Here is a 22,425-nt window from a genome sequence, read left to right on the forward strand (position 1 = left end):
GCTCTGGCTTTAATCGGTAGTGATCGAAAAACATGACACTCGTACCTATTCCTTTTTGTTCCCTTTTGTTTTTGAGAAAACACGCAATAGCAAAAAAAAATGTCATATCGTACAAGATGCATCACTGGCAAAACAGCAAGGTGAGAGAGCTTCTTTGTATATGGTGCATTATAGACATTGAATGTGACTCATTGCAAAAAACCAAAAAGGTAGGCAAACTCCTCTGCTGGCAATAGGAGAGGAGTCAATCGTCTGTGTATACCCTTTAATCTTGGTGTAAAGGGGTTATTAGTGAAAACATCAGTAAGTCTACAAGTGACTCAGTTTCTTCCTCCCATCCATAATTCAAATAAGCACATAACTGACAAACTGATTTGTTTTTCCTTACTCTATCTTCAGTGCAGCATGAATGCTCATGCCGTTTACATATATTCTTATCTTAAACCTTTGGCTGTAAACACACTTTCCTGCTGTCAGCTCAGTGTCATTATCGTGTTCTGATGTTCTGACCTCGAACGAGTGTTAATAAGTGGAGCTTGTTTTCGTCTGATCCGCTGTAGCTTCAGCCACTGTTGGTGAAATCAATCGGGGAGTATCAGAGGGCTTGTGTGGAGAGACAGGGCCCTATGCACTGTGTGTATGAGCACAGAGTGGGGTGACAGTATTTGCCTTGTCATTTGCTCAAATAAAAAACACCCCAGTAACAAGAAAACAAGTTAAATGTGTAAGTTGTTTTGATGTATCTTGTGTTTGGCACTGAGCCCACAGCAGAGCAGAATATGCTTGTATTTTGCGCCTGATCTCTGGCTTCTGTTGGTGACAAATGATCTTGACTTGTCAAAACCAGAACTCTCCACTCTTTGTTCAGCATCAGAGGCTGAGAGCCCTTTGTTGTGGGGAACCATCCAGCCCGGGTGCTTTTTCACCAACAGTGGGAGCTAATTAAAGAGCTATCAGCTTAACTCCCCCCTCGCCTCTGGTGGGGTCGGTTTGTAAATCCACTGAGCAGATAGACTGCATATCCATGTGCATTGAAATCAGCTGTTGATGTTTACAAAGTGAGGTGTAGAGGGGGGACACTGACAAAGGCTGACACATTTATTTTGTCTGTTGTCTGCGGAACATTTAAATACTGAATCGAACGTACACATTGTACAGCAGCACATTGTAGGATTTCACTGGATCACCCGAGTCTCAAAGCAACATTATAAAATGATTGTCAAGTTCTTTAGCTTATAACCCCCCTGCTGTAACACACACTTGATATTAATTGATACAAGCAACTATAAAAACCTGTTATCACCGTAGACATTGGAATCTGTTTCACCATGATGTTATCTATCATTCCTTTTTTTTTTAAAATGCCCTGTCCAGGCTCTTTTCCAATGCTACAGACACCAACCTCAGTGAATGCTAGAATACCACTCTCACTCTTTGCATAGATCCTCTCCCTGAATTAAAAATTACTTTCATGTGTTCAGTTAATAGATACAGTCTTGGATGAGGAGAAGCAGCAAACGAACCCTGCACAAACTGAAGTCGGTTGCTTATTACACCCTGCAGATAGTCGCATTGTAAAATAATATATCTGGCGTTCTTTAATCCAAATTCAAAGAAGAATATGTATTAATTCTCAGCACATTACATCAGATCCTCTCTATAATATCTGCCAGCTATTATTCCACTTACAGCTCCAGAAATGCTTAACAATGAGCTTTTGCTTGTGTTTCATGCTGAAGCCTCCTGTCTAATCTGCCAAACTATTTTCTAGGGGATCTCTGAAGACCTTCATTCACACAGTTCACCTGTTGCAGAAACAAACTGATCTGGGCCAGCTCCCGGTGTCAGATGTCCTGTACAGGTGAGGGCATTACTTTGCTTCATCTGAAATCGATTTATTAGCTGCTTCTCCAACTTGTGACCATGCTTGTTTTTCTCCTGCGTCAGACTTTTGCTCCTGGAAGGAGGCCCAGGCTCTCCATCCTGCCTCCTGGGGGGCAAGCACAGTGTGTCCTGGGGTTTTGAGGACATGCTACCCACTCCAGATAATTCTGCTGGAGGTGCAGAGAGCAAAGGTAAAAAAAAGACTCTAAACATTTGTGTAATTATTCTCTACTTTTGTAAAACAAATTTGAATATGAGTATGAATAGTAGATCCAGTTCTGTCATTTGACTATAATGACTTGTGCATATGTAGTTTTCTGGCTTGCAGATTGTGGTGAAGACTGAGAGTAGCACACTTGCCATCATAATACTGCCCTTCATTCAGTTGAAATGCATTAAGTGTCTGAAATGCCAGTAAAAGTAAAGGCTGTTGAGCACTGGGTCCATTAAGGCCTCATTTCACTGTATAAACATAGATGCTGTGGAGACAATCGGGCTTGAGCTCAAACTAACGACAGGAGTTGTGACGTAGAGACTTTAGGGGATAAAGCAGAGGAGTGGAAAGTGATGTCTCACTCTCCAGCAATCGATAAGCTGACCTTGTAGAGTGACGGAGGCTGGACGGGGCATATGTCCTTATACGAACTAATCAGCCACAAAGCAAGTTGCATGATTTGCATATGATAAGCTAACCTGTTACTCGATCAATATTAGACCGCTTTATCCAGATCTCTAAAATTCAATAAGGAAACACAACAATGAAATGCTTCCACCTTGTTTCTCCTGCCAGGATTCGTCCACTCTTCTGATGATACTTCCCTCTACCGTTCATTTCAGTATGTCACGTGTCTGTTAATAACCTCTGGCTAAATCTTATTTTTTGTGTGCCTGGGTCTCGCAGACACTGACCTGGGGCGCTGTCTCGCCACAGACGGGCTCTATCTGTATACCACTAACTCCTCTGGGAGAGGACTCAGCAAGCTGGGCTCTGGTTTACATGGGACACTGAGGTAACGTGACACTCTTCCCCTCCTGCCTTTCTTCATCTGCAGCATTCAGACAACAGTGAGAGAGCAAGACAAAAAGAGGGAGTGAAACACTAAAAATATCCCTGATCACTTACCCCATCCCGAGGCAACAGTGGTGCTACGTTATTTCCTGGCAATTTGTAAACCAATATCTGTTGTACACGTCACATCCTCTATGACCATCTGTGATTGACTTGGTTGATTATGAAAGGGACAGAGAGGTGATGTGTGCTCTGCATTATAATGCCAAGCAATTACAGCAAATCGCCCTATTAGCAAGTAGAGGGCAGCTTCCTTCCACAATATGTTTTTAGAATTCAAAGAGTACATTTTTTTTCTCTTGCTGAATAACTTCCAGAAAAGATACATGTGTCAGATTTAGACCTGTGAATAACCCAATTGTACTTAGAAGTATCAAGGTTTGTTAATCCAATGTGAGGAATAATAACCAAACTAAACATCTCTGTAGGGGAAATTAATTCCAATGCAGTTGGAGCCACCATTGAATAACCTATAGCTACTAGCACAATTCTTAGTCATGCCAGACATCTGTGTAGATTTGACCATAATAGATTTGAAGTAGCTCACCACTGCTTTTCTTAGAGGACGTGCTGTCAGTACCTTGTAGTCAGCACTCAGTCGAGTAAGCAAAAGTAGAAATTATTCTATGGAGACTTTTCAACATACGTCATATTGCAGATAATGTGTATTTGTTGTGTATTGTTGTGTTTGGATGTTTGGAGATATTTATATATTTATTTTAGGTCTTTAAATTAATCAAACCCAGGTGTCTCTTCTGGATCTTTCAAGATAAAAGTAGAATAATTAAAACATCCACACTAACCAGTGTAATGTATGCTCTGTGTTTGTGTAGAGGTTTTGTGTACTGTCGAAATGAGGAGTTGGAGCCCGGCTGGGTGGTGTTCAGCAGCGGTCGCCTCCTCCACCGTCCCTCCTCCTTCGATGCCAAGCCTCATCAGCTGTGCCAGGTCATTGACCCCTTCACTCTCCAGGTACAGTTCCATTATTCCACTATTTTTTTGTGATGTTGCCTCATTGAGTGCCTTTGACATTGTAAATCCTTTTGAATTTACTGATCTGTTCACAGAAAATTATAATTGTAGTTGTCATTTAGGCTGTTTTCATATATAGTTTTCTTTAAATGAACCGAAATCAGTCCTCTTAAAGTGGACCAAAAAGGGTGGAAATCAAATGCAAGAGATGAAGAGGCAGGTTGAGGAATTGTAATGGATTCATACACTAATTCATACAGAGAGAGGCACTAGATAAAATCTATATTCTGTGAAAATGTGGCCATAAACATCCAACCAGCTCCGTCTTTGTGCGTGGCCATAGCTTATGTTAATGTTCACTGTCATTTTTAGGTGTGCCAGATTGTGCCCATGCCAGCCCATCACTTTCCTGTGGGCAGCAGCATGACCACGTTGCACCTCTGCTCAGATGGAACCTACCTGTACTGGGTCTGGTCTCCGGCCAGTCTCAACGAGAAGACGCAGAAAGGCCACTCTGTCTTCATGGATGTCTTTCTCTTGTCTGTGAGTACTTCATCCCCTGATATATACAGCAGATTCAGCTGTATTCGCTATGTATCTGATAGCATCTTGATTTTGTTGTTGTTTTTCTTTTCCCTATGAATGGTTCAGACACAGACAGGATTATGTGTCGCAGACATCTTGCAGGAGAGAGTTATTCTTACTCGCAAAGAAGGCGAGTCTTCCAAGTGCTTGAATGAACTTCTCTTGAGTCGAATGTCACGCTTCCGGGCCTCCCATTCTGCCACATTGGCTGCTCTCACAGGCTCCGCAATTACCAACACTGTCAAAGAGGAACAGTCAGGTAATTCATCAGCAAAAACGATTTATAACGTGAAAATCAAATGGATCATATACATAAAAAAGGTTTGGATCAGAGAATACATTAAAAAGCTTTTTGCTTACCTCTTTCATAGCTGTCAACACCAGCTGTGGACTCCCTCTGAAGACTCTGAGGAAGACACCAATGTATGTGTGTGGAACCTATCTTGTGATGCTGGTCTCCCCTCCGGGTGTATCTGGGAGCTCTGCCACACGCTCGCTATTTGGAGGTACCAGCAGCCTGTCCTCTCTCAAAAGTAAGAGCACACACAGACAGGGCTAAAACCTCATTGTGTTGTTTTTTTCCCCATAATATCTGACAGTTATCTTGTGATTTTTCTTTATTCTTAAGTAAAAAAAACAACAACAAACATTTGACATCATGTTCCAGCAGATAACAAATATTCCATATACGTTTATTTAAAATTGAGGTCTTAAATCAGGAAGAATGGTAGGGACAGCTATATTACATTTAATTTGAGCAGAGATAGATTTTAAATAGAGACCACCTTGTACCGAATTGTTAGTTATGGGTTTATTCACTAAACATAATTGTTTTTTTGTTCAGTTTTAGCCTCCAGCCTGGTGTTTAACCTGGCTGACGGTCAGTTCAGCAGCCGCGCAGACCTCATTGATGCTCCTGGCAGTTCTCTCGGCAGGGGAGCCCAGGTGGCAGGGCTAGGTGAGCTCAACTTCTGTCACTTTCTGCTGGTGTATTTAAAACTCACAGAAGATGGTCACACAGTGCATTGCCAGCGTAAGCGACACTTAATCATGTAATCTTTTACGCCATAGGAGCATGTTACGATGCACTGAACAACTTGATATGGACCTGCTCCAGTGATTACATAGATCAGTGGTGCAACCCTGGGAACCAAGCCTTCCATCATGTGTGCCATAGGCTCGGTGTCAGCCATGTCATCAAAGAACCCAAAGGTAGACACAAACCGCACTGAAACCCCAAGTTGCTCCTTTCTATAAGGTCAAATTAAAAGTTTGCTAATCTGCAACACCTGTCTTTTCACAGAGGAAACAGTGGCCACTGGCGAGGTGATCAACCAGCTACTTCATCATGTTGGTGCTATGTGTATCCACCAGCTCAACTTGCTGGCAGCCACCAGCAACAGCTTGCCTCTGGGCGCCTTACTGGGTAAACAACATCCCATCGAGGCTCGTCACTTCAGCAGCATCTGTGACATTATGGAGAAGGCCATGGTCAACGGAGATACCTGCATCATCCGGTGCATCTTGGTGGTGTTCCAGGTACGGTGCAGCTTGGGATGTTTTTGCAGAATTGACACTGTTTTTGGTGTTTTTTCGTATATATATATTTTTTTTCGATCTGTCTTTTCTAGGTGGTGTTTAGGTTTTTCAATCCTCAGTCGGAGCAGAATAGGGAGAGTGTGCGCCGCTCCGGCCTCCTCCTGTGGCAGCTACTCATGGCTCCAGTGGATCAGATAGGAGCAGAGATTCAGAGAGAGGTGTGCATGGCCATCAGGTAAGTGATCATTCTCAAATACAACACAATATACTGTACATACCAATCAGTTAAAATGTTGTTTGATCATATTTATATTTAAATGAACCCTTTGTCTCTTTTTACTTCCTCCGTCTCTGTAGCTCAGGCCTGAATACTTTGTATCATGGGGAGGCTGAACTCAACAAACTACTGAAACTTGTACTAACTGAAGGTGATTATTGAACATGCTCATTATAATAAAACTGGCACCTTTGTTGTTTTGTGGCAATAAATCCCATATCGTGTGTGTTTGTATGTGATACCCAGGTGAAAGAAACACTGGCCTGTCTCAGCTTCGGGACGTCATCCTCACCAACTTGGCAGACCAGCTGCAAAAGAATAGATTTGGGAGTGAAGAAGACGACCACTACAGGTAAATGGCAACACTGTTCCAACGATATCATGTCCTAGTTTACAAACCTAAGTTGGCTCCTTGTGGGTATCTTCTTGTTTTTGAAGGGTAGAAATCTCTCTATTTTTCAGATTGAATGATGAGCTGCTGCACTGTATCCTCAAGACTGTCGTGCGGGAATCCTGCCTCGTCATTACCAAATGTCAGACAGTCGCCCGAGATGACTTCCAGAAGCTGCTCTCCACTGTACCAGTATGAATATCTTTTCAGAAACACTTACTCATGCTGACCAAGATCACAGGTTTTTTTGAGATAGCAACTTAAGATGGTATCCCTCTCTCCTTAGGTGGTCTCACCTAGTCTGCGCTACCTCATGGCCGTTCAGAACCACCTCCTCAGTAACACCATTCTAATCCGTCCAGATGATAATGACGACAGTGACAGCTCCATACAAGGGGAAACAATGAAGGTACAGGTAAACATCCCCTTTAAATACCCCTACCTCTGCACATGGAGTTTGTTCGGGTGTTTGTTGGTGGAACAGAGCAACAAGAAATCAATTCTTGTTTATAGCACAGCTTAATAATTTGTGCCTACTGCAGTTTTAATGAAATCAGTTAACAGTGTTGTATTGACTTACGTTGTTTTATTTCTAAATATTTCTATTTATGGTTACTGAAGCAGGGTTACGTAAGTGTTTTCCTATTCTGTGTGTTGTCCTCAGGAGCTGCAAGGTAGCATACTGTCCCTGGCAACTAAGATCCTGGTGGGATGTGATGAAGTACTGGAAACCCTGCAGCAGGTGACCACAGCCCTGATAAACAGCGACATCCCTGACAGAGAAACAAGGTGAACTTTTTCTTTTTTTTTTAAAATGTTCTTTTGGTCAGCAGTGATGAATGGATACCCTGAGACCTATTTTATTATAATCCATGACCAGACTTTGGTGCCAGCTGTATAACCATAATGTAACTATCAAAAAAAAAAAAGCAGACATGGTTTTCTCATAGTTGGCTCTAATGCCGTACTTCACCATGAAACAAGATTTAGCTAAAGCCGAGTAATGCTGAAGCTTCCTTGAAAGGAATAAAAGGCCATGGGAAATCATTTATGGGTGCAGGCTTTTAAAATTGTGATATTTTTCTGCTGAGGATCCAACACAGATACATTTTTACCTTCTCCCTTCTTGCTAACCTCAGGTTGAAAGGCCTGGAGCAGGTAACCAAGGCCACCATGCTTGGGCACCTACTGCCAGTGTTGCTCACCTCTCTGATGCACCCCAACCTGCAGACCCTCATTCTCGCCGATGCCCTCATGCCTCAGTTGGTGCAGCTGGTCCTCTACACCAGCCAGGTCGGCATCTTGCAAATCCAAAGACAAGTTTTGCATTAAATAAAGGTTTTTCTTACTGAAGTATTTATTTACACTCTCTGTATTTCAGACTGCCCTGTTACTAAAGACTCAGTCTCCGCTTTTCACTGAAGAGCCTCCACCTACGTGTGGCACTCTCGGGCAGGGGGCGAAGGCATGTACCATTGATGACAAGTACGTTTTCTTTTTTCATAATTCACAAATTAATTCATCTGATCATATCTTGGATACATTTTCTGCATAACTTAGCATTTTAATGAGAACAGTAAGATTTCACCGTGGTCACAGAACTAATGATAACGTAAGTGCCAGCTGACTGTCAGTATTCTGAATCTTTCTTTTTTGTGTCCTGTATATTAGAATTCTTGACGAGCGTGAGGAGCCAGGTTTCCTGACTGGACTCAAGATCCCAGCCCCATGGGCTGCTGGGAAAACCGTAGAGACAGTGCACCCTGTAAGGGACAATTACAAGTTCAAGGAGACAGTTCACATCCCAGGAGCTCGCTGCCTCTACCTGCGCTTTGATTCTCGCTGCTCATCACAGTATGACTATGACAAGGTAATGACCATCACAATTTTCTTGCTCTTTGTAGCTATTACATGTATTTTGTGTAAACTATAGCAGATATTTAGTTTAGGGACTTTTAATTATTGATTTTGATTAAATGTATTTTCTGAAATTTTAGTTGGTGATCTATGCTGGTCCCAACACGAACAGTCGTAAAGTAACGGAGTACGGAGGGAACACTCTGGGATACGGCAGTCGCAGTGTATTGGGGACAGGATGGCCCAAAGATCTCGTCAAGGTACAAGAAGCTGTTTTTGTGCAAACATACACAGTAAACACACAGTACACACAGCAGTTTTTTAAAGTAATACTTTTTTCTGTTCCCTGTTTTAGGTGGAAGGAGACACTGTGACTTTTTCTTTTGAGATGAGGAGTGGACGTGAACACAACACCCCTGATAAAGCCATGTGGGGGTTCTCCTGCACTGTCAGAGCTCAGGTAAAATGTGGGAACATCTCTAGTCGTCATACTGACAGTGTGGAACATGAAGAACATCAGCTAATTTGGAAGATGCTGTCTGGTTTTGTGTTCAGGAGTCATCTGAGGATGTCTCAGGAGGCCTCCCCTTCCTGGCAGACCTTGCACTGGGTCTGTCAGTGCTGGCTTGTTCAATGCTTCGTATTCTGTACAACGGACCAGAAGTGACGAGGGAGGAGGAAGCCTGCCACGATTTGCTCTGCTCAAAGCTGCTGCAAAGGTGACAGTTAAATGAAAGCTGCACAAAACCTCCTCTGCGATTAGTATAGTACACTGTAAGAGTTCATACCACATATTCTTAAGTGGTATGAAGTTGAAGACGGCAAGACTGCTGGTAGCTGAAATGACAGACTGATGGAAGATTTTGTTCTTTCTCTAGGTGCCAGTGGCAGGTGGAAGCAAACGGTGCAATCTCTCCTGCCCTCACACCCAGCCCGTCACCTCTGCCACTCACCATTGAGGAGGACCGGGAGTTCATCTACCCAGCTGATGTGCTCATCCCACCCCCAGGCCTGATGCCAGGGTCCTACTTTGACTTGCCTCGTATCCGCCTCCCTCCAGGCATCATGGGAAGGCTACGAGAGGTGTCTGGAAGGGCTCGACCACAGTTTCGCCCCAGTATCAAGTAAGAAATTCATGTTGTGTCAGTAATAGAGGGTATGCATGTGTCACCTCTGAACTGTATGGAGAAATTACAGTGGTAGCATCCCCTAAGTGGCAAATACAATCATCCTGGTTCTTGTAATGTGACATTAAATATAAATATTTTAACACAGTCCACCAATGATCACATTTTTCCTCAGGCAGACATTTTAAACTTTAAAATAGGACCAGCAATCTAGGATTTTGTAAACCACGAGGCTCAGCTCATAGAGTAAATTTTTTGTTCTGTTCCAAAGGTGTTTTTCAACATGTTAGTCTGGTTGATGATCCCATTGCTTTTTGTGTGTTTATTGGATAATAGAAGCAATATTGCAGACGTGAATGCATACACACTATGAAGTAAAGTTCTCATTGTTTTCTTATCAAAAGCAAACCATAACATTAATACTCAACCATTTTTTTTCTCTGTAAGGGAGGTGATCAGACCAGATGTAATGGAGGAGGTTATCATATCTTGTGTCATAAAACATTTAAGCCTGGTGGATGCCCTTCAGTCACTCGTCAACTACCAGTACCGCGAGGATCATGCAGAGGAGTATGACCTGGTCTGTAAGATCATGGCCGAGACCTTTAAGAAGATCAATGCTATGGAGCGTCAGCTGCAGGTGAGTTCTATACGCAATACTATACACACTAGCCATTTATACTTAAATATGACCCACAAAATTAGGAAGTATGAGAACTATTTTAAAACCAGCAGAATAGGTTATCAGTTAAAATAAGATTGACCAGATTTAGATGGACAAGAGACCTGAATTTAGCTATAAAAAAAAAAAAAAGGAAAGTTCCAAGAAGACTGTGTCTCTGTGCCAATTTTGTCCTGTGTTGCTTTCAGAGTGTAGCGGAATTGGAACAAAAGTGGCAGAATGAGGTGGAGGAGGCCCAGCAGGGAAAGCTGGAGAACAACACTCCTTTCTTCCACGACTACCACTTCTTTGAGGTACCCTTCACCATACACATACACACAATTTATAACTTTTGCTCAAGAGATTAAACCATTACCTCTAATATTTGCTGTGGTCTTAATGACATGTTTTCTTTGTACCAGAACAAAATTAAGGAGCTGGAGCTGCTCTGCTCCCTGAAGGAGGTCCCACTTGATTTTAGTGACTTGGAAAATGTTGTTCTTGCATTGAGGCAAGTAATTCAAAATTACCTCATTATCTCAGTCACAGGTAAAGCAGTGTTCTAACATCATGTATTTGTACCGACAGGGAGAAGTTCTTCCAGGATGTCAACACCACGCACAGCAGAAGTTGCACCCCACTCGCCAAAACGAAGGCGCTGGTAAAAAGTCTAATGAACCGCACTGAGCTGCTGCTCCATGTTACCATCGCTCCACACTGCAGGAGCCTAACCACCACACCTGCTGGCACACCAGGTCCAGGTACGCATCTTTGTATGTGTCTTCTTGTGTCACTAATCAGCTGCTATGTTCTAAGCCTTGTTTTGCCTTATTAAATGTATGGGTACAGTTATGTAACTCACACGGGAGACTTAATGAAATTCTGTAAACACGTTTACTCTGTTTCTTTGGTGAATGAGTTGTCCGTTATTAATTCCTGCATGATTTACAAGTGTTTGTTACCCAGAGACATTAGAGATGGGAGACCAGTTCGATTTTCTCCTAATCGCTCTCATTCTTACCTCAGCCTCTAAGTCGGTGTCAGATGCCAAGACAGTGATCCCGTTGGTGAAGCAGCCAGTGTTCCTGCGCAGCATGTCAGCACCCTCTGACTTGGAGATGATTGCTAATCAAGACTTGGAGTTTACACACGCTTCACAAAGGTCTGTGTTGGTTTGATGGATTTAATAGTAGAAAATCATAGGAATGGCGGAATTTATTCCTTTTCTTTTTTTTCTATCTATAGGAGGCGACATCACCCCACCAGTCATCGCAGCACCTCATTTACTCTGCTGCAGTCTCTGGCTATAGAGGACAGCCGAGACAAGCCAACATACAGTGTGCTGCTGGGACAGCTCTTTGCCTTTATCGGGACAACACCTGATCAATCTGTAGGTTTCTGACTCAACACCCGGTTGTTTGTTGTCAGAGCTGCATGAGAATCAGCAGGTGGATTCTATAATTTTATATCTGTCATGTCCGTAGGTGTCAAGCAGCAGTTTCCTGTCTGCTGCACAGACACGCTGGAGACGTGGCAGTACACGGAAGCAGGCACTGGTTCATATGAGGGAGTTGCTCACTGCAGCTGTTAGAGTAGGTGGTGTCACCCACCTGGTGGGGCCTGTCACTATGGTACTGCAAGGTGGCCCAAGGTAAGAGGAGAGGCTGAACCACAATTAAAATCTGAACCTACACAAAGGATTCTGTCCCTCATATTATATAAATGATAAAAAATTAAATGGCACAGAATAACAGTGTTTGGTTGTTTCTGTTTCCTCTGTGCAGGATTGAGGAGCTGACCTGTGGTGGAATGGTTGAGCAGGTGCAGGAAGCCTTTGGGGAGACCATGACGTCTGTAGTGTCACTATGTGCTCGCTATCCCCTCGCGTGTGCCAACAGTATTGGCTTACTTTGCACAATCCCCTACACCAGGCAAGAGAATCCACCTTGCATTGTCTCGTTTATTATTCCAGTATTGCTAGACCCTCAGATTGTTAACCCTCACTTATCGTCCATGTCGTCATAGGAGCGAGGAGCAGTGCCTGGTTCGGAGTGGCCTGGTCCAGCTCATGGACAGTCTGTGTAGTTTAAGTGGTCAGAGGGAATGTAGCTCAAATGAGAAGCAGACCAAAAAGCAGAAGGTGGCCACCATGGCTTGGGCTGCTTTCCAGGTGCTGGCCAACCGATGTATTGAGTGGGAGAAGGTGGAAGGTAAGAAAAGTTACTTAGCATGTGTGAACAATCACCAGTGTTGTACCCTTTGAATGAGGGCACTTTAAGGTGTTGAGGCTTTTTTACACCATCAAATTAAATGATTAGTTGTTTGTTGTAATGGTTTTTTTTTCTTCTTCAAAGGCGGGTCTACAGATGCTGTGCACTCTGGTCTGGCACGGCAGGTGTCCAGCCTGCTGACCAATCACCTGGCCAGAGCCACAGAGTGCTGTGGAAATCAGGCAGCTGGCAATGATGCCTTACAGGATGTGCTCAGTCTGCTCAATGACCTTTCCAGGTAAAGCTTTATGTCCTGTACGTGTGTATATCATGTATGTGTGTATATTTGTGTATATTCATAAAATGCACGTTCCTGTGTTTTGTGTTTCAGGAGCCACATAGGAAAAGCTATCCTCAGTCAGCCAGCCTGTGTTTCTAAGCTCTTGTCTTTGCTACTGGATCAGAGACCCTCTCCAAAGCTGGTACTTATCATCCTGCAGCTATGCCGAGCTGCCCTGCCTCTCATGAGTGTGGAGGACTGTGGTAACGTGGCCCTGCCCTCGTGGAGCTACTCTATTAACACGCTAGATGCTGAGCAGCAAGATGCAAGTGACCCTGCCTCACGCATTGCTGCCTTGCTGTTAGCCAAGCTAGCAGACTATGTAGTACCAGGTTTGTCTCTTTTCCTTCAGAGTACTAAATATATGTGTGTGTGATAGGGAATCTGCTAAACTGGATAAACAAGTTGCTTTCTCCTGATCATTCCTATACTTGCTATATTCCCTCTTCACCAGGCTGTCAGACCCTGCTCTCTCCCAGCTCCTCTGAGCCGGACACATCTCTGTCCCGAGCCAGTTCCAAGGGAGCTCTGAAGTCTGACGAGGTTGGGGAGGAGGGAGAGGCTGTTGACGGCAAGCTTTCAATCTTTATCCACAAGAGAGAGGACCAGTCTTCCCATGAGGTTCTACAACCACTGCTCAGGTAAGGTTTGCCCCTAATATTGTTGTTTTTACTTCAAAGCAGCAAGCCCAATCTCTGCTTCTCTGACACAAATGTTCTTCCAATGTCTTTGAAATGCAGCAGCTCAGAGGGACGTCCCTTTCGGCTTGGCACTGGAGCAAACATGGAAAAGGTGGTAAAGATGGACAGAGACATGACAAAGGTAAAAGCTGGTGATAAGACTAAAAATGTAGTGTATGTTCTCCCTATGGAAATTTGTGTTACTGTCATCTTTTCTTACCTCCATACTATGTGAATCCGCCCCTAGAGTGGAAACTGCGAGGTGATCACAGAGGAGGCATCTGCTGCCCTTAGAAAGGCGAACAAGTGGGCCCAGTCTGGTCTGATCGTGAGCGTTGGTCCACCTGTGGAGACGCTGGTCCAGGAGGCTGCTGGAGGCATCACCACTGGTGACAAGAAGAAAACTGCTCAGACTGCTGTTTGTCGGGACAGGAACGCTGAGCTGGCCAGGTACTGTTTGAGAGCTGACATATTTTGTTCAACATGTGACAACATCAGTCTGTATTGTGTTTGTAACGTCTCTTCATTAAACCTGCCTTCAATAGGTCCGACCCTGTCAGGCCATTCATCAGTGGCCATGTTGCCAACAGTATGGCCGCCGAGGTGATTGCTCTGCTGCACAGTCTGCTCACTGCTCCTGAGTCCAACACTGCTCAGATCTGGACAAGCACTGCTGAAAAAGTAAATGATTGTCCCGTTTCTACCTTCATAGCAATGAATATATAATAACAATAATAAACTTTATTTATAAATATTATAAATGTTACCACAGGTTCATTATAATAATCTATATTTAGGTTGATAGTTTATGAAGCTGTTTGCCGAAACCATAATGCTTTTTCCTTGTGGTGTTTTGGTAGGTGCTCTCCCGGGCGCTAATGTTTATCCCTCAACTGGGGAAGTACGCTGAAAGTATTCTGGAAAATGGCAGCAGCAGCGGCAGGAAACTGGCTAAACTGCAGGCTATTGGCAGACAGGCTGTAGCTGCTCTTTGTGCCCTTGGAGGCTTCAAAGAAACTATAAAGATCGGCTCTGAGGTCCAGGTTAGTTAAAGGAGATACAATTGTAAAAAAGTGAAAATGCTATGCTTACAGTATATTATACAGGCTGTAATTTGCATTGTAAATAAGTCAACATGTACCTCTTTTTTTTAATTTTTTTTATTGAAAGCAGTTAATTGTTAACTGCTGTCACATTTCCTCTGTTTCCTCTGCTGTGCAGGTGGTAGGTAAGGGAGTGCTGGGCAGCGTGGGCATAGTTATGTCCATAAATGAGCAGGAGGGCATCGCTACAGTCAAGTTTCCTTCTTGCGAGTACAGGAGAGCTTGTAAAGCCTCAGACATCCTGACAGTCCCCATATCACGCCTCTGCACTCCAAGATCTGAGGTAAGAATTCAGACATCAGTCTCGGTCCTTGTTTTGCACAGCTTCCTGAAACTCACCTGCGTCTCTCTTTATACCTTAACTCACCCCCAACAGGCTCTGCCCCTCTATAAGCTCTCTATCACTGAAAAGGTGGTGCAAGCAGTGCAGTCCATGCTTCTGCCACAGGAGGGCAGTCTCTCCATTCACACCTCTCTACCAGCTACAGGAGATGGCTCCAGCCCAGTAATGGCTGCAGTGCGCTTGTTGGCTGAAATAAGAACCAGGTCAGTTGACAATGGTTTAATTAATTCCTTGACAAAGTGGCAGATTTCATTGAATCCATATTAAATTAAGTTCAGTTTTGTAAGGAGAACTCTGTTCCTATTTTGAGAAGACTTCTCTAATCCTCACTAGTTCCAGGTTTAAGGTTGAGTTGTGTTGTTTTTAATCTGCTGTATTGAAACCCTTTGAAAATGTAACTCTGTCAATGTGATGTAATCATGTTAAAAGTGCTTTAAAAAAAACCACAAAACCAGAGATTATACAAATTTCACAAGGTTCCCATTTTTTCCCCCCAGGGCATGTCTGGTGATGGCACAGCTCCTAGAGGACAGCTCCTTCTGTGAAGAGTTCATTCAGCAGTGTCCTGCAGCTGTTGAGGTTCTCAACTTGGTTGCGCAGGAATGCAGCCCTGGTGAGCATTTATTCACACAAATCTGTAATCATTTATAAAAATGTACTGAGTCTGTAACACCCTACACTTTAGGCAGTAGCGTGTGTGTGTGTGACACATTTCTGTCGTCTTGTGCAGGAGAGCGTCTTGGCATGGTTGAGGCTCAGTGTGAAAGAGTGAGAATGCTGTACCGGGACTGTGCTCGACCACCGCCTCCACCACTACAGACAGACAGACGCCAGGTGGGAGTTAACAAGTTTATAGAAAAGTTTTAGTTTTTATTACTTTAATTCTTGCATAAGAGAAATCCCCCCCATCATTTAACATACATGGACTGTATGCAGCAGAAAATACACATTTATCTTGGAGGGAGGTTGAAAAAATCTTATTGTAGACTTTTTTGTCTACAAGCCTTAACTCATAATAAATTTGAAAACCTTCAGTAACATTTTAATGTACTTAACAGTCCTTTTCCTTTTGATGCGTTTGCCTCACCAGCCCAAGGAGATCACCTGGTGTCCGTCCAGAGTGTTCCCTCCAGTCCGTGCGTGCATGTTCTCGTCCCGTCTGACTTCTGTCACCTTCTTGGCTGATCCAAGTGCTGGAGGAGGTCTTCCTAGAGGCACATTCATCTACGCCACCTCTGCTGTTCCAATTCAGGTGCTCACATTACAATAATATGCACAGTACTGCATTGGTATTTCCATATGTTTGTTTGAACATTCGTTAGTTAGTCATTAGTCCAATTAAATCAATCATATTTCTTTCGCTCTACACTCTTTCATTTACTTCTCTTTGTCCCTGAAGGCCCCATCTTTTTACTGGGAGATAGAAATTGTCTCCTATGGAGACTCTGAGGAGGACAGTGGTCCGATTGTGTCCTTTGGATTTGCCACTGAGGCAGAGAAGAGAGACGGAGCATGGACCAATCCAGTCGGCACATGTCTGTTTCATAAGTATGTTCAGCTGCACATTCAATCTCTTCTTCACTGCTCTGTTTCTGACCTGAGTGCTGACTGCTTTCTTCTCTTTTGTGTTGTTCCATCTCTGTGCGTCTGTCTCCTGTCTGTGTGTGTGTGTCAGTAATGGTAGGGCAGTGCATTACAATGGCTCCAGTCTGCTGCAGTGGAAGAGTGTTAGGCTGGATGTGGCTCTACTTCCTGGTGAGACTGGGGATAAATAGATTTTTCCACATTTACATTTTCGGCTTTCTCTGTTGTTTGATTAAGTCAACTCTTCAATGTACTGTGTGTTATGGATTTTAGCGAAACTCCTTAAGACCATTGTATCTTAACTGGCTGCTTTTTCAACACAACCTTAGCATATACTGTTTTCATTTCAAGCAATATCCAGTGTTGGTATGTTTTTAAGTATGTTAGTGTCATATTTGAGATGTGATCTTACGTGTGCATTAACATAGGTGACGTGGCTGGAATAGGCTGGGAGCGCTCTGAGGGCACGCCTCCACCCCCTGGTCAGGCCCCTAAAGGCAGGGTCTACTTTACCTACTGTGGCCAGAGGCTCAGCCCCATCCTTGATGATGTAGCTGGCGGGATGTGGCCCCTGGTGCACATTCAAAAGAAGGTGAGTTTCTGCTGACTAAAATGACTTTGAAAGCCTTTGTTGTTGAGCTCTTGTAAAATTTGCCTTCACTGTTGCTGTTTTGTAGAACTCAAGGATCCGTGCCAACTTTGGGAGCCGGCCGTTTGCGTACGCAGAGGGGCAAGCACACAGAAATGCGGCCGACTTGTGTGTCGACCTTGCAGAGGAAATAAGTGCAAATTTTGAAGCACTGCCCTTTGCCATGGCTTCAGACAGCGATAACGACGCAGGTGCAAGTGTTACATCAGACTCTGGCTCCCATGGACCGCCTTGTCGGATCGCTGCTGTCGCCGTTCCCCAACAACGTATGTCAATCATCTTCATCTCAGTTTGAATAAAAATATGCATTTCACTTTTTACACTCGTTTATCATTGTTTATTGTGGTAAATTTGTATTTTCTCTTGGTCTTTCCCTGTTGGTACAGAGTACAACAGTGACCTGTCGTGCCATTACAAGATTGAGCTGAGCTATGAGAACCTCGTCACCTCTGGGCCTGACCCACATCCTCCACCTATAGCAGATGATGAGAGTGACGACGAGGATGATGACGATGTCCCAAGGGTGAGTAAAGACTGTCCCCGCTTCTCCACGCCGTGTCCAGAAGACATTGTGTGCTTGTATGTTTTATTAATTATTCTGCTTTGGGTTTGACATTAGGAGGACCACTATGCCCTGCTGGTCAAGGCCTGGGAGACCAAAGTGTTTCCTACCATTCGTAGGAGGTTCCGTAACGAGGCCGAGAGGAAATCTGGCCTGGACCAAATCAAAGGAGCTCTGCAGCTGGGTAAAGAATGAAAGAATTTCATTGTTATCATTAATGACTAAGTCAAGGAATTAACTGCTCAGTAGATCCATAAACTAAAAAGGTTTCTAAAAAGATTGTGAGAGCATTTTGTGTCTGACTCTAATCCTGAGTGGGTTGCCATCAGCAACTATTATATGATGGGACAGAACGTTTATTGAATAGAAATTGAAAATATAGAAAGATGAAAAACTTGTCAGTTTCCATCCTGTGTACTTTATTTTGGACTTCCACTTCATGTTGGCACCATTTTCAGAGTCACGCTTGTACTGTTGAAATGCTTTCTACTGTTTATTAATAATAATGACAGTGCACTAATACATTATATAGACGGGCACAGTTTTAAATATGACATGAAATGAACTGATAGAAGTTAAAAGGCTCTTTTATTTAATGAATGCCATATCCAGTCTGAGTCGATGCATATTTTATATTCAAGTTGACTTCGGAATTTTTCCCCAAATTGTGTTAATACAGGTTAAACTTAAAAAGCTTTAACATTGTTTATCTCTGTGGCTTGTTTCATTGGAAACAGGCATGGTGGACATTGCGAGACAGACCGTGGAGTTCCTGTATGAAGAGAACGGTGGAATCCCTCGTGACCTCTATCTCCCGACCATTGAAGACATCAAGGATGAGGCCAACAAGTTCACGATTGACAAAGTTCGCAAAGGTTCAACTCGCCTTCATTACTGTAGAAGCTGAAATTATCTTACCTTGGGGAATATTGTATGAGCTGCATTAAAACCATTCATAATAACTTGCTTTTTGAACACAGGCTTGACGGTAGTGATCCGCTGCCCAGACAGCAACAACACCAACAGCACGACCGGGGGAACAGCTCTGCCGAAGTTTGCCATCCGGGGGATGTTGAAGACATTTGGTTTGCATGGGGTGGTGCTGGATGTGGACTCTGTAAGTACAGTACTGGATGCTTCACTACCCTCTGTTACTTTAATCAGTGAAGAAACTTGTTTCCATTCATGTGTTTGTGTTTTTTTTAGGTGAATGAACTTGTGCAGGTGGAGACCTATCTGCGCAGTGAGGGGGTGCTGGTGAGGTACTGGTATCCTATTGAGATGCTGGAGCGCCCGCCTGCTGGATCTCGACGCACTGCGGCCAACGGCTTAGTGTCACTAGACAGTAGCAACATTCAGATTCATAGGTAACGTATGGACTTAATGAGGATGATTCATATTCCTACACCAGTGCTTCGAATCACATCTAACTTCCTACTTTGCTTCAGGGAGCTTCTTCGCTGTGAGAGTGCACTGGCTCGGTTATACTGCCGCATGGCCTTGCTCAACATCTTTGCCCCCAAGAGTCCCCACACCTTCACCCGTCTCTTCCACATACCTGCCATCCGTGACATCACCTTGGAACACCTGCAGCTTCTGTCCAATCAGCTGCTGGCTCCACCCCTCCCTGGTGAGTGTAAAGTATGAATTGGATTTCTCATTGTGATGTAGTTGTTCTGTTCTGTTTCTGTGCTAAATGCTGTGATGTTGTTCTTCCTGCAGATGGCACTATTAGTTCTAGTTCTATCCTCCTGGCCCAGTCATTGCTTCATAACCTCCAGGGCCAAAGCTGCTCTCCCACAGACCTGTTCTATCAGGGGAACGCTCAGCCCATCCGGGAGTGGTTGACGGTGGCCATCACCCGTGCCTTGCATCAAGGAGAGGAAAGCTTACTGGAGCTCACAAAGCAAATCTGCTGTTTCCTCCAGGTCAGCTCTGCTAATCAATTCCCTGATTTAATAAACCTTATACCACTTTGTAAAGACACTAAAGTCCTTTTATATATTTGTTCATTTTGACAGAATGCTCCAGAGCAGTTTACATCTGAGGAGTTTCCTGTGACAGAGTCAAAGGTCAGCATGGATGTCAGCTTTCCAGGTGCTGCATTTGTGATCGTCTCCTGCAAGGAGAGCCAGCTAGGCTGCCGCAAAGAGTGAGTGACTTTGCTTCATCACCTCAGCAATTTTTTATGAAAATGGATTTCTTGCAATCCAAATTTTTTTATTTCTCTCTTACCTTTTTCACTCCATTAGCTCAAGCTTGTACAAGGCTCCCTGGGCTCGAGTCATGCTGTATGGGCAGGGTCACAAAGTGCGCAGAAATGGCCAGCTAAATCTGATGGAGGCTGTGTGTTATCCTCTGGATGCCTCACCTACCAACACAGGCCTTACTCCCCCTCCCACCACCAATCAATACCCCTCTGTTATCATACCCGCTGATAAGGTGCACATCAAACTCGGTGAGTAACTCCAAAAAGGAAATTCATACAGGCTGCTTTAATTGTCATAAAAAATACTCTACTGACAGGATTCAAATAAATTAAATATCCCATGTTCTTGATTACAGGGGTGTCGCCCCCTCCTGGTGCTGTGCTGGTGCTGCACTCCTTGCCACTGGAGTTTCCTCTGGCCATGGCGTTTGCTGAACAGCTGTTGACGTGGAAGCTGGGAGACAGCACTGATCAGTCAGAGGATGAGCTGGACACCGTGCCCTCGTCTGTGCTGCTGCAGGTGGTAGAACTACTAGGTAGGTTGAACACATCATTATTACCACATTTAACAAGTCTAACCTATTAACCTGTTAGTGTAGTTGGTTATAAGAATATAACCATAGTGAAATCCTATTCTATAACCATTCCATCAGACACAAAAGTGGATTTAAACTTTTAAATCTTAAATTATTGGTTTGGAATTTTAATAACATTGTAATTAACATCTCCTAAATGTTAAAAAAGCACAGAAGTAAAAACATAGAGATACGTTACCAAGTCCTTGCTCGAACATAACTCCACAACCTACATATTGATTATTCTTAGCTGCTACCTCCATAAATTATTGAAGAATTTTGAAAGCTTGTGAGTTACATCAAATATACATTAAGGTGTTCCAGAATCACAACTTTCAGTGTTTTCTATGTCATTGTTGTTATTGTTTTAGGTGGTGTGCTTTGGACTACTGATCTGGCTCCCTCCATCAAAGAACTCACCTTTCACTTGTTGGCTGAAGTTTTGCGGAAGATCCACCACTTGGAGCAGAGGAAGAGCCCGGCTGGTCTTTCCAGCTCCATCGCTCTGCTGCTTAACCCCTGCCTCGCAGTGCTCATGGCCCTGCAGACAGAACTGCGGAAGCTCTATGACAGGGAGACTCAGGGATGGTCTGCTGGAGGGGCTGGAGCAGGGGGCTCCTCATCTGGAGGCATTGCATTGGCTCTGGGGGCAGAGCAGAGCCGCTTCTCCACCTACTTCCACGCTCTGATGGAGGTGTGTCTGGCTGTCGCAGAGGTGACGCTTCCTCTCAACGTTGGTGGCACTTCAGTGGGAGCCCTGTCCTCTACCAGCGCCCCTAACCTCAGTGACTCTTCCTCGTCCTCATCATCGTCCCCAGGTCAGACGCCACAGAGCCCCAGTCTACTATCCAAACGCAAGAAGGTAAAGATGAAGCGCGAGAGAGCAGCAGCTGCGGTGGCAGCAGCAGTCTCTGGGAAACGTGGGAGCGGAGGTACGCGGTTGTCAGAGAGTGACAGTGCGCTGCTGAACATGGCGGGCAGTAAACCTGAGGACATGCTGTGGTTCCATCGCTGCCTCACGCTCCTCATGATCCTACGACATCTTGCCAATAAGGACCCTCAGGGTTTAAGTGTCACCAGTGATGCAGTGACCGATGCCTGCCAGGCTCTGGTGGGCCCCACTGCCCACAGTCGCCTGCTGGTGCTCTCAGGTATCCCCACGCACCTGGAGGAGGCCGTGGTTCGAAATGCTATCCGCAGGGCTTGCAACGCACATGGAGGGCTCTTCAAAGATGAAGTCTTCATCCCTCTGCAGGAAGAGGACCCCAAGAAGCCCAAAGCTGGAGCTGGGGTTTGTAGCCCTCAGGATGGCAAAGCAGGCCCTGAACCGGAGCGCCCTTTCCCCAACAACGGAGGTCCTGAGAGTCCCGACAGCTCCAGCAGCGCCACTCCAGCTTTAAGTGTGAGCGCCTCGGCTTCCACCAGCCAGACGTCCATCTGCAGCTCCTCTCAGGGAGTCTCCCGCACTGCCAGTGAACTCTCAGTCGATCAGGAGGCTGTCCAACCTCTGACTCCTGCTGCTGCAGGTTCGGCTGTTACTTACCCGCAGCAAGGCCCCCAAGACCCCCAGACTGTTTCTAGTCAGGAGAGTCTCGATACCTCCCTGTGTAGTACAGGAAGCCTGGGGAGTCTCGGCAGTTTGGGGGAGCCTCTCGACAACGCAGATACACCGTCGGTGTCAGATGGGGGCTCTGTGCACACAGTCACCTCACTGGAGAGCAACGCCGTCATGGCTCGGCCCATCAAGGGCTATGCTGTCATTGAGGTGGGATAATTAAGAGCACAATAATGAATCCTGGCTGTTTGAG

General features: G+C 44.6%; 1 protein-coding gene across 4 annotated transcripts in view; it reads left to right on the forward strand.

The window, feature by feature from the left end:
• The window catches only part of LOC118114773 (probable E3 ubiquitin-protein ligase HECTD4), a 36,209-nt gene that overhangs the window by 4,654 nt on the left and 9,130 nt on the right, over nucleotides 1-22,425 (forward strand). For 2 of the 4 annotated variants that reach the window (XM_047341133.1, XM_035165412.2), the window contains exons 3-61: nucleotides 1,772-1,861; nucleotides 1,948-2,075; nucleotides 2,786-2,894; nucleotides 3,787-3,925; nucleotides 4,298-4,468; nucleotides 4,577-4,769; nucleotides 4,882-5,043; nucleotides 5,355-5,468; nucleotides 5,582-5,722; nucleotides 5,814-6,049; nucleotides 6,142-6,284; nucleotides 6,407-6,477; nucleotides 6,573-6,678; nucleotides 6,789-6,909; nucleotides 7,004-7,132; nucleotides 7,382-7,506; nucleotides 7,857-8,010; nucleotides 8,099-8,202; nucleotides 8,389-8,587; nucleotides 8,715-8,834; nucleotides 8,930-9,034; nucleotides 9,130-9,293; nucleotides 9,453-9,698; nucleotides 10,149-10,341; nucleotides 10,572-10,676; nucleotides 10,785-10,873; nucleotides 10,951-11,123; nucleotides 11,389-11,524; nucleotides 11,608-11,752; nucleotides 11,847-12,013; nucleotides 12,147-12,293; nucleotides 12,388-12,572; nucleotides 12,717-12,870; nucleotides 12,964-13,244; nucleotides 13,367-13,553; nucleotides 13,653-13,734; nucleotides 13,840-14,042; nucleotides 14,138-14,273; nucleotides 14,453-14,635; nucleotides 14,814-14,978; nucleotides 15,072-15,241; nucleotides 15,536-15,651; nucleotides 15,769-15,872; nucleotides 16,129-16,290; nucleotides 16,438-16,586; nucleotides 16,714-16,793; nucleotides 17,051-17,214; nucleotides 17,300-17,537; nucleotides 17,658-17,794; nucleotides 17,891-18,017; nucleotides 18,571-18,708; nucleotides 18,814-18,950; nucleotides 19,040-19,200; nucleotides 19,282-19,463; nucleotides 19,556-19,761; nucleotides 19,855-19,985; nucleotides 20,086-20,291; nucleotides 20,399-20,578; nucleotides 20,989-22,382. In XM_047341133.1, the coding sequence (XP_047197089.1) occupies nucleotides 1,772-1,861; nucleotides 1,948-2,075; nucleotides 2,786-2,894; nucleotides 3,787-3,925; nucleotides 4,298-4,468; nucleotides 4,577-4,769; nucleotides 4,882-5,043; nucleotides 5,355-5,468; nucleotides 5,582-5,722; nucleotides 5,814-6,049; nucleotides 6,142-6,284; nucleotides 6,407-6,477; nucleotides 6,573-6,678; nucleotides 6,789-6,909; nucleotides 7,004-7,132; nucleotides 7,382-7,506; nucleotides 7,857-8,010; nucleotides 8,099-8,202; nucleotides 8,389-8,587; nucleotides 8,715-8,834; nucleotides 8,930-9,034; nucleotides 9,130-9,293; nucleotides 9,453-9,698; nucleotides 10,149-10,341; nucleotides 10,572-10,676; nucleotides 10,785-10,873; nucleotides 10,951-11,123; nucleotides 11,389-11,524; nucleotides 11,608-11,752; nucleotides 11,847-12,013; nucleotides 12,147-12,293; nucleotides 12,388-12,572; nucleotides 12,717-12,870; nucleotides 12,964-13,244; nucleotides 13,367-13,553; nucleotides 13,653-13,734; nucleotides 13,840-14,042; nucleotides 14,138-14,273; nucleotides 14,453-14,635; nucleotides 14,814-14,978; nucleotides 15,072-15,241; nucleotides 15,536-15,651; nucleotides 15,769-15,872; nucleotides 16,129-16,290; nucleotides 16,438-16,586; nucleotides 16,714-16,793; nucleotides 17,051-17,214; nucleotides 17,300-17,537; nucleotides 17,658-17,794; nucleotides 17,891-18,017; nucleotides 18,571-18,708; nucleotides 18,814-18,950; nucleotides 19,040-19,200; nucleotides 19,282-19,463; nucleotides 19,556-19,761; nucleotides 19,855-19,985; nucleotides 20,086-20,291; nucleotides 20,399-20,578; nucleotides 20,989-22,382 (10,183 nt within the window). The remainder of the gene's footprint in view (nucleotides 1-1,771; nucleotides 1,862-1,947; nucleotides 2,076-2,785; nucleotides 2,895-3,786; nucleotides 3,926-4,297; nucleotides 4,469-4,576; nucleotides 4,770-4,881; nucleotides 5,044-5,354; nucleotides 5,469-5,581; nucleotides 5,723-5,813; nucleotides 6,050-6,141; nucleotides 6,285-6,406; nucleotides 6,478-6,572; nucleotides 6,679-6,788; nucleotides 6,910-7,003; nucleotides 7,133-7,381; nucleotides 7,507-7,856; nucleotides 8,011-8,098; nucleotides 8,203-8,388; nucleotides 8,588-8,714; nucleotides 8,835-8,929; nucleotides 9,035-9,129; nucleotides 9,294-9,452; nucleotides 9,699-10,148; nucleotides 10,342-10,571; nucleotides 10,677-10,784; nucleotides 10,874-10,950; nucleotides 11,124-11,388; nucleotides 11,525-11,607; nucleotides 11,753-11,846; nucleotides 12,014-12,146; nucleotides 12,294-12,387; nucleotides 12,573-12,716; nucleotides 12,871-12,963; nucleotides 13,245-13,366; nucleotides 13,554-13,652; nucleotides 13,735-13,839; nucleotides 14,043-14,137; nucleotides 14,274-14,452; nucleotides 14,636-14,813; nucleotides 14,979-15,071; nucleotides 15,242-15,535; nucleotides 15,652-15,768; nucleotides 15,873-16,128; nucleotides 16,291-16,437; nucleotides 16,587-16,713; nucleotides 16,794-17,050; nucleotides 17,215-17,299; nucleotides 17,538-17,657; nucleotides 17,795-17,890; nucleotides 18,018-18,570; nucleotides 18,709-18,813; nucleotides 18,951-19,039; nucleotides 19,201-19,281; nucleotides 19,464-19,555; nucleotides 19,762-19,854; nucleotides 19,986-20,085; nucleotides 20,292-20,398; nucleotides 20,579-20,988; nucleotides 22,383-22,425) is intronic. The other 2 variants (XM_047341134.1, XM_047341135.1) reach the window with 1 other exon arrangement.

This window comes from Hippoglossus stenolepis, chromosome 9 (genome assembly GCF_022539355.2).
Source record: "Hippoglossus stenolepis isolate QCI-W04-F060 chromosome 9, HSTE1.2, whole genome shotgun sequence".
NCBI lineage: Eukaryota > Metazoa > Chordata > Actinopteri > Pleuronectiformes > Pleuronectidae > Hippoglossus > Hippoglossus stenolepis.